We start from the raw sequence: 12,402 nt of genomic DNA, 5'->3' as shown, positions 1-12,402 counted from the left end.
GCTAATTGAGTACTCTAAATTAATGCTATTTTGCTAATTAATAAGTCAAATTCTTATCATAAGTGTGTTATTCTTATTTAGAAGACCCAAGACATCCTAGAGACGTACATTTGTACCCCTTCCTGTAACAAGAGTACTTTTGTGGAGACCTTTTGATAAAGGGTATTGCTACGTTTCAACGAAATTGCTGGTATACCTAGTAATTTCACAAATTTCTCATTTTACTCTTTCGTAAAAGGATATGGATCAACTGATCTGTAAACCTACCCACGGATCAGTTGATCTGTATGAGATAACGGTTCAAGCAAGAATCAAACATGTGACCTTCAAGTTATTAACACCACGTTCTAATCAATTGAGTTAATAGGTCAATTATGTTATAAAATAAATAATGTTGTTATACATAACACTAAACTTCTTAATATATATTTAATATAATATGGATCACGTAATTTGTAAGTGTTTTTTTATAAAAAAATTTCAAAAATATGTTTTTTTTTTAATTTATTAATATATTAAATTTTTTAATAGTAAATATTTTTTTATTTATAAAAAAATATATGGATTAAATAATTCGTATGAGTTATATCGAAATTAATTGTCACAAAATTCATTATTTAAATTTCATGTGCATTAAATATATATTAGAAAGTTTAGTGTTATGTATAGTAACATTATTTATTTTATAACATAATTAACCTATTAGTTTAGTTGGTTAGAGTATAGTGCTAATAACTTAAAAGTCACAAATTCGATTATTGCTTGGATGATTAATTTGTAACACATATTTTTGAAAAAACAAATTAAAAAAAAAAACTTTTGGACTGAGCTTATATGAATCAGGTATCGTTTTACAAAAAGGCAAAATGCATTGCCCTTTGATAAAGAACAATGCTTCAGGAGTCCGAGTTTATCTCTTGGGCCTCTCCCAACCCATAAAATTCTTCCTACCTTTAATTTCCTCATGTTTAGTTGCCTTTTCTTTGGTTTTTAATTCCTCCCCCCTGTTTTGCTTCCTACACCTCCAAAAAAACTCCAGCAAACAGAAATACCCCTCACCTAGGAACCCCATATTACGGAATAATTATTTTCGAAAAGTATCATATTCTAAAATAGTTATTCTAGAATATGATTTTCATACTCTAAAATAGGTATTCTGAAAATAGGTTTACAAATTACTTATCCTTATTTTAAAATAGTCATTATGAAACTATATAGGTATCCCAAAATACTTATTCGGAAATATAAAAATCATACTTTGGAATAGATATTCTAGAAGTGGATACCTCAGCACCCCAAAAGGCATTTCCCTTTTTGTCTTCCCAAAACCTCACGCTAACACTCACTCCTTCACTCACCTAAAAATGGAGAAGAAGCAAAGGCTCTTTTTTGGGTTGAAAGACAAGGTGGTTCACGGTCTATTATCGCAGGAAGCACCATGCGAGATTGGGAAGCCTCAAGCCCGCAAGGGCACTCCCGTCGCTCGAGGAAGGATTTGACAAAACTTACGACCAAGACTCCACACACAGATAGGAAAGGTGGGGTCAGTGGATGAAAGGACCACTCATGAGAGCACCTTATTTTTCCTCATCCTCTTTCTCTTGCAAGAGCTTCAATCTGGTGTTGGGTGACATGGCAGGTGGGGCACGATTGACGACTAGGGTTTGCTTGGGTTCTCTTGGGAGAGGTAGGGTTCTATAGGGGATTTTTTTGTCTATTTAAAATTTTTTGGAGGTGCAGGAAGCAAAAAAAAAGAGAATTCTCCTTTTCTTTTCTTTACTCGTGTACCCCAAAAAAATATCAAGAAAAAACTGCTAAAAATATGTAAATATAAATATTTTTTTATCTAAATCAAATCCTTACTATCTAAATATAAAAACACATTAATATTTGTATGGGTATATATAATTTATAAAAAGGGAAAGGATAAATAGTGACAAAACCCTGAGGGAGGTATATTTAATTTTACAACAAAAAAAATAAAAACAAGTTGAACATAGTGTGTTTGAAAACAAGTTCATTTCAATTAAACGCTAATCCATCCTTAGAGTTTTTTCTCCGCTTGTACATTTGAATTTGAAAAACCTCCATTTATCGTGGTTCAAACATATTTCCAAACACACAAGTAGAGTGAGATAGATAAGGAATTTCACCAGAACGAAAAACGACATGTTTAAAGAGAGACATTCCAGTGTTTATTGGTGTGTTTACAGTTTTTCTTTTGTCCAAGTGTACCTATAAATTTATTAACTAAACCATTTACTCACCCAATCGCATTCGACCAAAGACCAAATTTTCAGAGAGGACATACAAAAAGTGGGAAACATTACACACGAATTAGACAAAAATAATAAAAAAGAAAACTACGAAATACAGATGTACACAAACAATGCCAACTAATAATAAAAAATAAATAATATGTACAAATAGAATAGTCTCTAATTCTTGCTACTATTGCTCCCAGAGTTAAACCCTATGGGTTTTTCGCCGGTCACCTGATTTGAGGGGAAGAAGGCAGGGTTAACTTTTTCAGCTGGACGTTGATACTTCACCTTTGCTACAACGAACAAATCATCAGAGTAATTAGATAACACGTATTGAGCATAATTCTCCAATAGGATATTGCCTAGTCGATAACTTGGTTCTTTGGAGTGCCATATGACGTGTTAGATCCAAAGTCGTGCTGAAATTTTGATATAAGTTACAAGCAACCAAACTCTAAAAACTACAACACGAGCAAATCAACAATTTCTGCAGCAATGGACCCAGATGAACCCCAGCAACTTCAAGACTGAACATTGGAAATGTTACATGCAATGAAAGACAGAACTGTAATCAAAGAGTAAAAGAATCAAGTAAGCTACTCAAAGAGATAAATTCAACCTATGCTACAATGATTTGCGCAAAGGATGCAACAATATAGTTTGTCATTTCAGAATTGCACCACACTACCACAGGTTAGAAACATTTTCTGTTTTCTTCCTTTTCTTATTCTCAGTTATGCTTGCATGAAAAGTCCCAAATAAGAATAAAACCGCACTCACACCTGACCAACTTTAACTATAGGAATTCTACGTGCATCTGAAAATCAAAACTGTCATGGACCTTAGGCATTTTGTGTCTGACCAAAACCGTGTTATGACTCAAGAGTTTTGAATGAAATTTTTTAGAAGGATAGACAAGGACAACAATGGAAACAGTTTTTTTTTATATAAAAATTCAGGTGCCATGATAAACACATAAAACGTTGCAAAATGAGATAGTATGCATTTACCTCCCTAATGTTTCATAGTTGAAGATGACAGTTTAACCCTTCCGGCCGTGAATATGAGGAAATGAAGAACCAGAGGACTGAGAAAGTGGCCTTTGGACAAATGAATGGTTTAAAAGTTGAGCAGCAGTGGCACGATCATTTGGACTAACTTGAAGGCACTGCAGGATAAAATCTTGTGCATCTCTCGAAAGAGAATCAGGAATACGAGGTCGCTCACCTTTTCCAATTCTATATAATGCCTGCATCTGTTGTTCGAACAGATTAATTAAAACTCAACAGTCAAAACCAGCAGTAATGCAATTTTCACAGTTAATTATATAAGAATCATCAACCAACATTTTTACCCAATACAAAACACGGGACACAGAATATCAACAAAATCCACAAGTTAATTTACAAATAAATGGTGGAAACATTGATAATTTGGATCATAAGTGGTAGCCTGAATTGTTTAATAATTTTTAAGCAGCAAAAGCAAAAAAAATTGAGAAGGCAAACACATGAAACAGAAAAAAAAATGGTTTGTGGAATTAAAACCAGAATTTAAATTGTGAGAACTGAAGAGCCCTTGCTTGAGACAGAAAAAACAAAAGCATGTGCTACACGATCACCCTCACTACGAAGTGCCAATGTGTAATGGGAGTTAAATAGCAATAATATGACACGTACAGATTCCAAATCACAGTACGGAAGTTGGCCTGTTAACATCTCCAGTACAGTGCATCCCAGACTCCAAATATCAGCTGGAAGGCCATAACCCTTGTTCTTTCCTTTTACAACCTGCATATTCCAGATTCTTATTAAGAACCAATAGCGATGCTATAAATAAATCAAAAGCAAAGGGATGCTTCTTTCTATATATGAGAAGGCAATGAATTCTTGAAACATGATATGTATAATCACTTCATCACTATCAATAATTATATTCAGCTGTTCATTTCATTGATCAAGACATACGGAAAATACATGGGACAAAGCAAAAGAAAAAGGTAAAAATTCAAATCTCCATATTCTCTAATATCCCCATTAACAAAATGTAACATGAATACATGATGTAAAGTTGTTATGTAAGTTCATTTTCATCAAGTTCTAATAATTTCCTTAGGTTCTAGGGTTTTTAGACCAGTAGCATATTGAATGCATACAATTTTAACTGTAACAATATTATTTCATTTAATAAGTGTTCAGTGCACAGCCAAATAAGAGCAGAAACTAATGTTTGAGTCATGCATCTAGCTATTAAAATAACAAATTACTGTTAAGCAAATTATATTGAAGTTTGGAACCATGTACACACTCCATTAATAAATTTGGCAAGAAGAACCATTATGCAGTATTTCTGCTCCAAAGTAAAAGATTGAGGGCAAACCTCAGGCGCCATCCAGAATGCTGTCCCCTTCATTGATTTAACATCATTCAATTTGGTTGCCTGAAAAACAATTCATAAAGTGATATCAGAAAATCGAAATCATTAGCAATTTAACATTATTTAGACATCTATAACTGATATCAAAATATTCAAGAAATAAAATAAATCCTAGATCGAGAAACATAAATGAAAGAGAGTGAATACCTTTGCCAATCCAAAATCTGCAAGCTTGACAGATCCACTTGCATCCACCAATATATTTGCACATTTAATATCCCTTAAATTGGAGAAATATAATTAGAATATATTTACAATGATTACTTCATCCCAATTACATAACTGATACAGGAATGCAGAAAATAAGAAGTGAAATGAATCACGAGCTTTAACCCAAAGAAAAAACTCTTCTCATTAAAATATCCAAAACTGGAAGTTCCCACATGTAACCATTCAACCTGACCTTAGTAACTTGATTTTCCGTTTTAATCATTTGAATTTGAAACTCAAATTAACTCACAGCTGGAAGAAACTAATACACCATATCCACAAATACTAGACTTTTAGTATTGAAAGGTAGTGGTTTACGGCATGAAAAAAATAACAATGACAATAATTGGATATCTTTTTCTCCCCTTGGATTCCTCTGTTCACCTCACTCCTCAACTCTCTTATTTGGCCAAATAAATAAAATGCATTTCAAACAATGAAAATGAAGCAACATTTATCCAAAAAAGAAAAAGAATGTGGCCAAATAACAAGAAAATAAAATAAATACCACAAGTTATTTACAAAGAATTATTGCAATTATGAGACAGTATGCAAAAGTGAAAGTTCCTCTGAAGCAAGGAAAGCAAGAACCATAGAACTGTTGTCAGCATTGTTCTAAAAGACTGAAGTACTGAACCATACCATAAGATTCAAGACCAGGATTACCACGGAAAAGCAGAAGTCCTAAATACATAAAGGAAAATGAAACAGGATTGAAAAATAAAATAAAATTTGGAGTCACCTGTGAACCACATTTCGGTCATGAAGATACTTCAAACCATGCAGAATCTGTCTCGTATAGGAAGATACTTGGGAATCTCGAAGAGTATACTTCTGATAGAGGCTTCTAAGGGAACCTTTCGTTACAAGCTCAAGAAAGATATACAACTTTGATTGATCCTGCATAAACATTGAGCAAAGTGTAAAGTACAAATCTCATTTTGAATAATGAACTTACTCTGATGTAAAAGTATAGACAACCCCCCCCCCCAAAAAAAAAAGATGTTGAAAATGTTTAAAATGATAACAATGACTTGTGAGACTAATATATTCCAAAATAGTACAGTACCATATATCTGAACTTTTACGTTGTTAGTTATCACAGTCATGTGGATCCTTTATCATACAATCATTAGACTTTATTTCATGGCCTATCATGACATCATGCCCTGACTCTTAACTACAAACATTCCACTTATATTGTAAACATTGTAAAAAGTTTGAGTCTTTGAAATGTGATAGGCAACTTTCAAATCTGTAATGGAAACTTCCAAATAGATTCAATAACTCATAGTAAACAAGAAGAAAATATCAAATTGAATATAAAAGAAGAAAACAAGACAAAACAACATAGACTCAACAACGGTGAACAACATGAAAATATCAAAATGAACATAAAGAAAAAGAAATCAGAACAAGTACCATTTCTGTGCCATAGTATTGAACAATATTTTCATGCTCAAATTGACTCAAAAGTGCTATTTCCTGAGAGAGAAGAGAAAGACAAATGTGAGAGAATAAACATAATGGGAGAAACATGAAGAACAGTAACCTCTCAAATGATCTGAGGTATTGCACAAGATAGCATAATATTTATGTTTAAGAAAAAAAAACTTTTTTATTTTTCATTGAAGAATTCCATTATTGGAAACATATTAAAAAAAGTGTAAGTCCATCACCTGCTCCAGTTGATATACACTCTGCTTTCCCTGAGTCCCTTGATCAAGCAGTGAAACTTCTTTTACAGCAAAAAAGAATCCATCACTACAGTGATTCGGAAAGTAACATGTTAGTATTTATAACTTGCATAACATAAAACAGATGCCAAATCGTTGTAAAGCTTGGCTTCCGAGTTTATACAGAAAAAATCCAAAAAGGGGCAATTTGAAAGGAAGATGCTAAATTAGAAATAGTCTTTTGAGACGTTTTTGGATTTGACAAAAATCTGGCATTAAACAGCAATTACAATATCCTAGCCCCTGCAAAACCTAGCTCACTCGCCTCATTAAATTTTTCTACAATTCTCTTTAAATAGAATTTTAAATATGTTCAAATTGTTTATTACTTTATTCAACTAGAAGCCATCTGTATCACTGCATGAATTTCACACAGTGGCCAAATGAACAACCTAATGAAGCTCAAATTCATTTTTTATTGGGATGAACACTTCCATAATTGAATTTCAGAAATTATCATCATCGCTTATCAGTAAAAGACTAATAGCAAAGTTTATTTAAACCACCCAATAGCAGGACACCTTGGCAGAAAAAAATATGATAGGTTTAAAAGAAAGGTTTTTTTAAGTAGAATTTTTATTTTTTTTGGAAAGTGTACTATTTAATCTTACTAATGCATCCCCAACCATTGCCCTCAAAAAAGTCTGGAAGTTTATAAACATGGCTGACACGTTAGATGAGATGGAAATAATACATTTTAGCCTGTCCTCCATAAAAGGAAAGCACTGGAATTTGGAGAGTTCAGAAGCCCTTGCGCTTCTATTCTGGCCAAAAAGTAGAGTTTTCTAAAAGAAAAAGGGAAAATGAAATATTTGACAGCATTATCTGATGCAAAGCAAAATATTTTCCAACCCCCCCACCCAAAAAAAGGTTTTGTTTCAGGACACAAACTGACAGTTTGAGTCAGTTAGTTCAACAGACATCAATCTGTCAGATTCAACGAGCTCATTCCATAGCCTATGGACAAAATTTAGGTGCTGTTATAGGGTGTACTTTTGCCTTGTTTTTCAATGAAAGCACAAGTGTAACAGTTCATTAATAAAAATATAATTCTTGTAATCATCAGTACACGTGTTATCATTGGAACAAAAACAACAAAAAGTATCTATAGAGCAGCCAAGTTTTGCTCTTTACTTATTCTACTCACTATAAACCATTAGCTACTCTTTATTTTGAAATATTTGAGAGAATAAATGTTAGTAATGTAGAAACAAGTGCATTTCTTGATTTTCTTCCGTCCTCTTTCACTAGACAGAAAATCTTGACCCGATACACTGAAAGCCATAACAACAACAAAGCCTTACCTATTTTATTTTCACGTCCAAACCCACCAAGCAATAACTAACCATCCCAATCATAAACTCCTAAACTACCAAAGCATTAACCCCATCTCCAATCCTATCCTGCTCTCATTCAAAATTGGAAATTTCCTAATTTTCATCTAATCTAATGTTTAGATCTTCAGTGGTTTTTAAACACCTACCTACTACCACTAAAGGAAAAACATTACAGCAAAGAACCACAGTTAAAAAGGGGAAAGGGATGTAGGAAGGGGGAAGAAGCAACACCCTCCAAGCTAAAATAGGCCAATATTTGTAATTTCCTTTGATTTTGAAGGACTAATTTTCTAATGCCTGATAAAAGATAATGGCTGAAGGAGAGACAAAAATAATTATTTAAATGTTTATATAATGCAAGTGTGCAAGGAAACGTTTGGTAGGGAGAAATTTTTTCATGAATAAAATCTGTGACCATAAATATTTTTGGAAATATTTATATAACTTTTTTCCTATGATATTTTTACCAATTACTCTAGTTGTGTATGAACTCGAAGGTCCCAACCCCAAATAATAATATAATATCATAAAAAAAAAAAATAAAAGACGAGAATGGTAATGAAGGGGAAGGGAGAAATGAAAAGTAAAGGTTGAACGGCATTGTACTTACTCGGAAATCCCTTCATAAACAGAGCCAAACGAGCCACCCCCGAGAAACTCACCCTTCTGCCAGCTTTCGGCGGTAATAATCCGTTTGATTCTCCCTTGCGGAGAAATATTATTAGACGTAGGGTCCGTAGTACTACTCGAAGAATCATCTTCGTTGGAAGTAGAAAACGAACACGACTCCGAAAGCCCAGCCACATTCTCTTCCTCTTCCCTCTTCGGACTCTCTCTAGTACCAACTTCCCCTTCTTCCTTCTCCACCGCTCCTCTCTCTACTTCTCTCGCTACTTCACTCTCATTCTCGGAACGGTTCAACGGTAACCCTTCTTCCCCTTGAGGAGCCAAGTCCCTCAAAAGGTCCCACGTGGAACACGTGCTATCATCCACCACCTGAACCCTCGCCCCCGGCGGCGGCTTCAGCATCGGTGGCCGAGTCCCCTTAATACCAGTGCTCGATTCATCTATCTCCCTAACCCTAACCCTAACCCTAACCCTAACACTACTACTATCTCCGTGTTTTTCACTCAATTTACCTTCCTCTACTGAATTAACTATTATATCCTCGTTTACCTTCAATTCTTCTTCACCTTCCTCCTCCTCGGGAATATCGAGGTTATCGAGCTTCAGTCTCGGGAGAATATCCGAAGAGTAGCGAAACTTTATGGCCTCCCACGCCGCAGCGGGAATAGCGAAGTCCTCTGGGCCGGAGAGGCCCAAACTGCGGCAAATTCGATCGAACTCGCCTTCGACGCCCTCGATTCGGAAACTCGTGCGGTCGTAGAACTCCATGGAGCGCGTGTAGAGCGTGTCGTCGGAGGGGGACGATCCGGCGTCGTATTCGGAGGAGGAGTACTTAAGAGCGTTGCGGCGCTCGAGCTTGGGCTTTCGCCTCGGGTTCTTGCGATCCATGGTGTAGGTTTGTTTCCTGTGCTAAAAAATCCGGGATAGGTTATGAATCTAAATCCATCTAAAACGAAGCTGTCGCCGCCAATGGCTTCTTCGGAAAATTGAAGGAGAACCTGAGGAGGGTTTGTGGCTTTATATGGTTGTGTATTCGGTATAAGGTGACAAATGAAAAGCATGAGACGAGGGAGAAAGTAAACGGAGCTGACCAGAACGAAACAGGCGATTGATTTTGAGGAAGAGAGAAATGAGGAAATAGGTGATTTTCTTCTAGATTTTATACTTGTATAATAGTCCTTAAATTTAAAATAATTCTTATTTTTATATTTTACATGTGACAATTAGAAGTCCATTGGTGGCAATTCAGCGTCATGTAAAGTGACACTGAAGTGTGCTTTTGTAAATCTTCTCACTCAAACGTGGCACTGAAGTGTGCTTTTATAAATTTTCTCTCTCATACGTGGCACTGAAGCCTATACTAAACTCGCCTCCAAAACCTCCTCTCCTCCGCTGCACACACCAAAAACACCGCCACTAAACTCGCCTCCACCACTGGAACTTGACACCCACGTCCCGTTGTTGCGGTTCCTGCTTCAGCGCTCGCCTCTCCTCCAATCGGCGCCGCCGCTCTTCTCTTCAACTTTCCGCACCAAAGGGGAAGGCCGCGAAGATCAGATCTGCAACTCGTCACCTGCGCCACTTCGATTTGAAAAACTAAACCCTGTGAGATCTGATAGCTTCAAGTTTGGCTTTAATGGCCTCCTCGAGAGTCTCCCACTCGCTCTTCTTCTTGAGCTGCTCCGCGAGCGCCATAGACTTTGCAGCGAAAGGGTGGGTGAGGTTTGATGGCGGCGGGAGCAGAAGCGGCGTCGACGAGGTTGTTAAACGCAAGCGGTTCTGGGATTGGAGTGGTGGCAGGCGCGTTTGGAGCGTTTATGACTGAAACGGAAGCGACAACGGCAAGGTTGTTGGGAGCCGCGAGGCCTTGCGCGAACAGATCTGAAACAGATCAAGTTAAATTTTCTTTGGTTAATCTTGGATCTGGAAAAGAACAATATTCAACTATGTTAGTGGAAAATTGTATGTGACGCAGATACAGAGTCCCTCCTCTTTTTTCTCCAATTTTTGTTCGTTCCTTGCCTTCCTATCTAGATTTGACGAAAGAAGTGACAAGTTGGATTGTATTTTTCTTCATCCCAAATTCAAATGAAGGTTCAGAAAGTTTGATGTTTCCATTTCTAACACTCTACACATTTGACGTATAATGATCAATTAATATTGATTCTCAAATTATTCTTTTATTTCTATTTATGTTTTTGCAATGGTATTGAAATTTCAAGAATATGGGAGCTGTGTATAACATAAAATTCTTGAGGTAAATCAATAAAAATCATGTCTTTTTCCTGTCCATCTATTTGGTTGGGTGAATCAGTTATCCGTGTGTATCTTTTATAGTACAAAGAAAGAGGACAAAACATCCTCTAAAAATACAAAAAACCGAAAGAGCAAAACTAGAACCAATGAATCATGTAGCAAACCACACCAATCTTTCTGCATGTCTGAGATAGAAACAGCTCTAGAAACATCATGAACAGAAGACTGGAGGTTGTCAAAGAAAGCGCCGTTTAAAATTCTGGCCATAAACAGCAAAGAATCACCAAGACAGAACATTACTAAAAAATCTTAGCTTCTCTATTCCAGCCAAAACCTCTGAAATTAGCCAAGAGAAAGTGCTAATGAAAATCCCACAAAATGCAACCATATTCCTCCCACGCGTCTCCTCCGACCGAGACACCGGAATGTTCGAGCTTAACGTTTTCAGCACTCGAAAAAGACGCAGAGGGCGCAGCCCCTTCTTCTTCTCCTTCTTGATTAGGGCCATTTGAAGCAACTTCATTCAAGCTACTCCGAGAACCAGAATCCAACGGCAGAAGCATGGGATTGCTGACATGACTCACACTTGACACATGGGGTTCGAGAAAATTAGATTTTAAGAGCAGGAAGTAAAGAAAGACTGCACATACACACAAGACTGGTAAACGTCGTTGAACTGGGAATAGAAACGCGGTGCCACATCGACGACCACTGCGTGACTCGGATTGCACTGGTGGAATTTTTCTTTTTTCAAAATAAATAAAAAGTATATATACTTTATTTATAATTTAATTTGTTTCTTTATTTCTTTTAACTTGCTTTTTTTGGGCAAATGATAACTAATATTTCAAGATGCCGATTGCTCTAGGGCCCAATAACTACTGTTTTAGTTTATAAGTTTGGAAATGTATTTTTTTAATCTTTAAAATTTAAAAATACATAAAATATTAAAAATTATTATAAAGTATAATTTATTATGTCAGAAATTAAAAAAATTAAATTTTAAAAACTGAAATAACACATCTTAAATTTAGAGATTAAAACATAATTGAACATTTTTTTATTAGTTACCCATGCTGGTCACTCCGTTATATTTTTTTTATTAGATTAAAAAGTAAAATATTCTAAAAAATATAAAAAGTCATTTGTATTTTTCTTTTTAAATTATTTTTTGATAAATAAAACGAGTTAGATCATCTTCATTTCTACTACAAAGGCTAAGATCTTCGGGTTGTAATTTTTCTTAAACTTTTTAATCTAATCAGGAGACAATATACTTTGATGTTGTTAAATATTCTTTGACCTAATAAATTATCCCAATTTAAATGTAAAATAAAAAAAAATTCTTAGTAAGAAATTAAGTTATACCTCCATCTTGTTCTTGTCTTTTTTTTAGAAAACTCTTACTATTCTTTTTACTGTCTGATCCTACATAATCGTTTTTAATATCTTTTTTCTTGATTTGAGATAGATAATTCAAGATTTCGTTGATTACGGTTTGATCCCATGTATTTCTCGTGTCGTTCTCTTTTTTTT

At 35.2% G+C, this 12,402-nt stretch overlaps 1 protein-coding gene across 2 annotated transcripts; it reads right to left on the bottom strand.

The window, feature by feature from the left end:
- Positions 1–2,258: 2,258 nt before the first annotated feature.
- On the bottom strand, positions 2,259–10,788 carry LOC100778553 (mitogen-activated protein kinase kinase kinase 1). 2 transcript variants are annotated; one of them, XM_006581509.4, is made up of 9 exons: positions 8,594–10,788; positions 6,590–6,674; positions 6,333–6,395; positions 5,653–5,810; positions 4,848–4,920; positions 4,644–4,703; positions 3,944–4,054; positions 3,275–3,519; positions 2,259–2,829 (listed from the first exon to the last, which is right to left on the bottom strand). In XM_006581509.4, the coding sequence occupies exons 1-8, from the start codon at positions 9,496–9,498 to the stop codon at positions 3,307–3,309; spliced, it is 1,668 nt and encodes a 555-aa protein (XP_006581572.1). In that variant the 5' UTR covers positions 9,499–10,788; the 3' UTR covers positions 2,259–2,829; positions 3,275–3,306. The 2 variants fall into 2 exon arrangements, with proteins under 2 accessions (XP_006581572.1, XP_006581573.1); XM_006581510.4 differs by having other exon boundaries at positions 2,259–2,791.
- Positions 10,789–12,402: the final 1,614 nt, after the last annotated feature.

This window comes from Glycine max, chromosome 6 (genome assembly GCF_000004515.6).
Source record: "Glycine max cultivar Williams 82 chromosome 6, Glycine_max_v4.0, whole genome shotgun sequence".
In the NCBI taxonomy this organism is placed as follows: Eukaryota; Viridiplantae; Streptophyta; class Magnoliopsida; order Fabales; family Fabaceae; genus Glycine; species Glycine max.
Note: the sequence above shows the minus strand (reverse complement) of the source record. Positions and strands in the feature narration are given on the sequence as shown.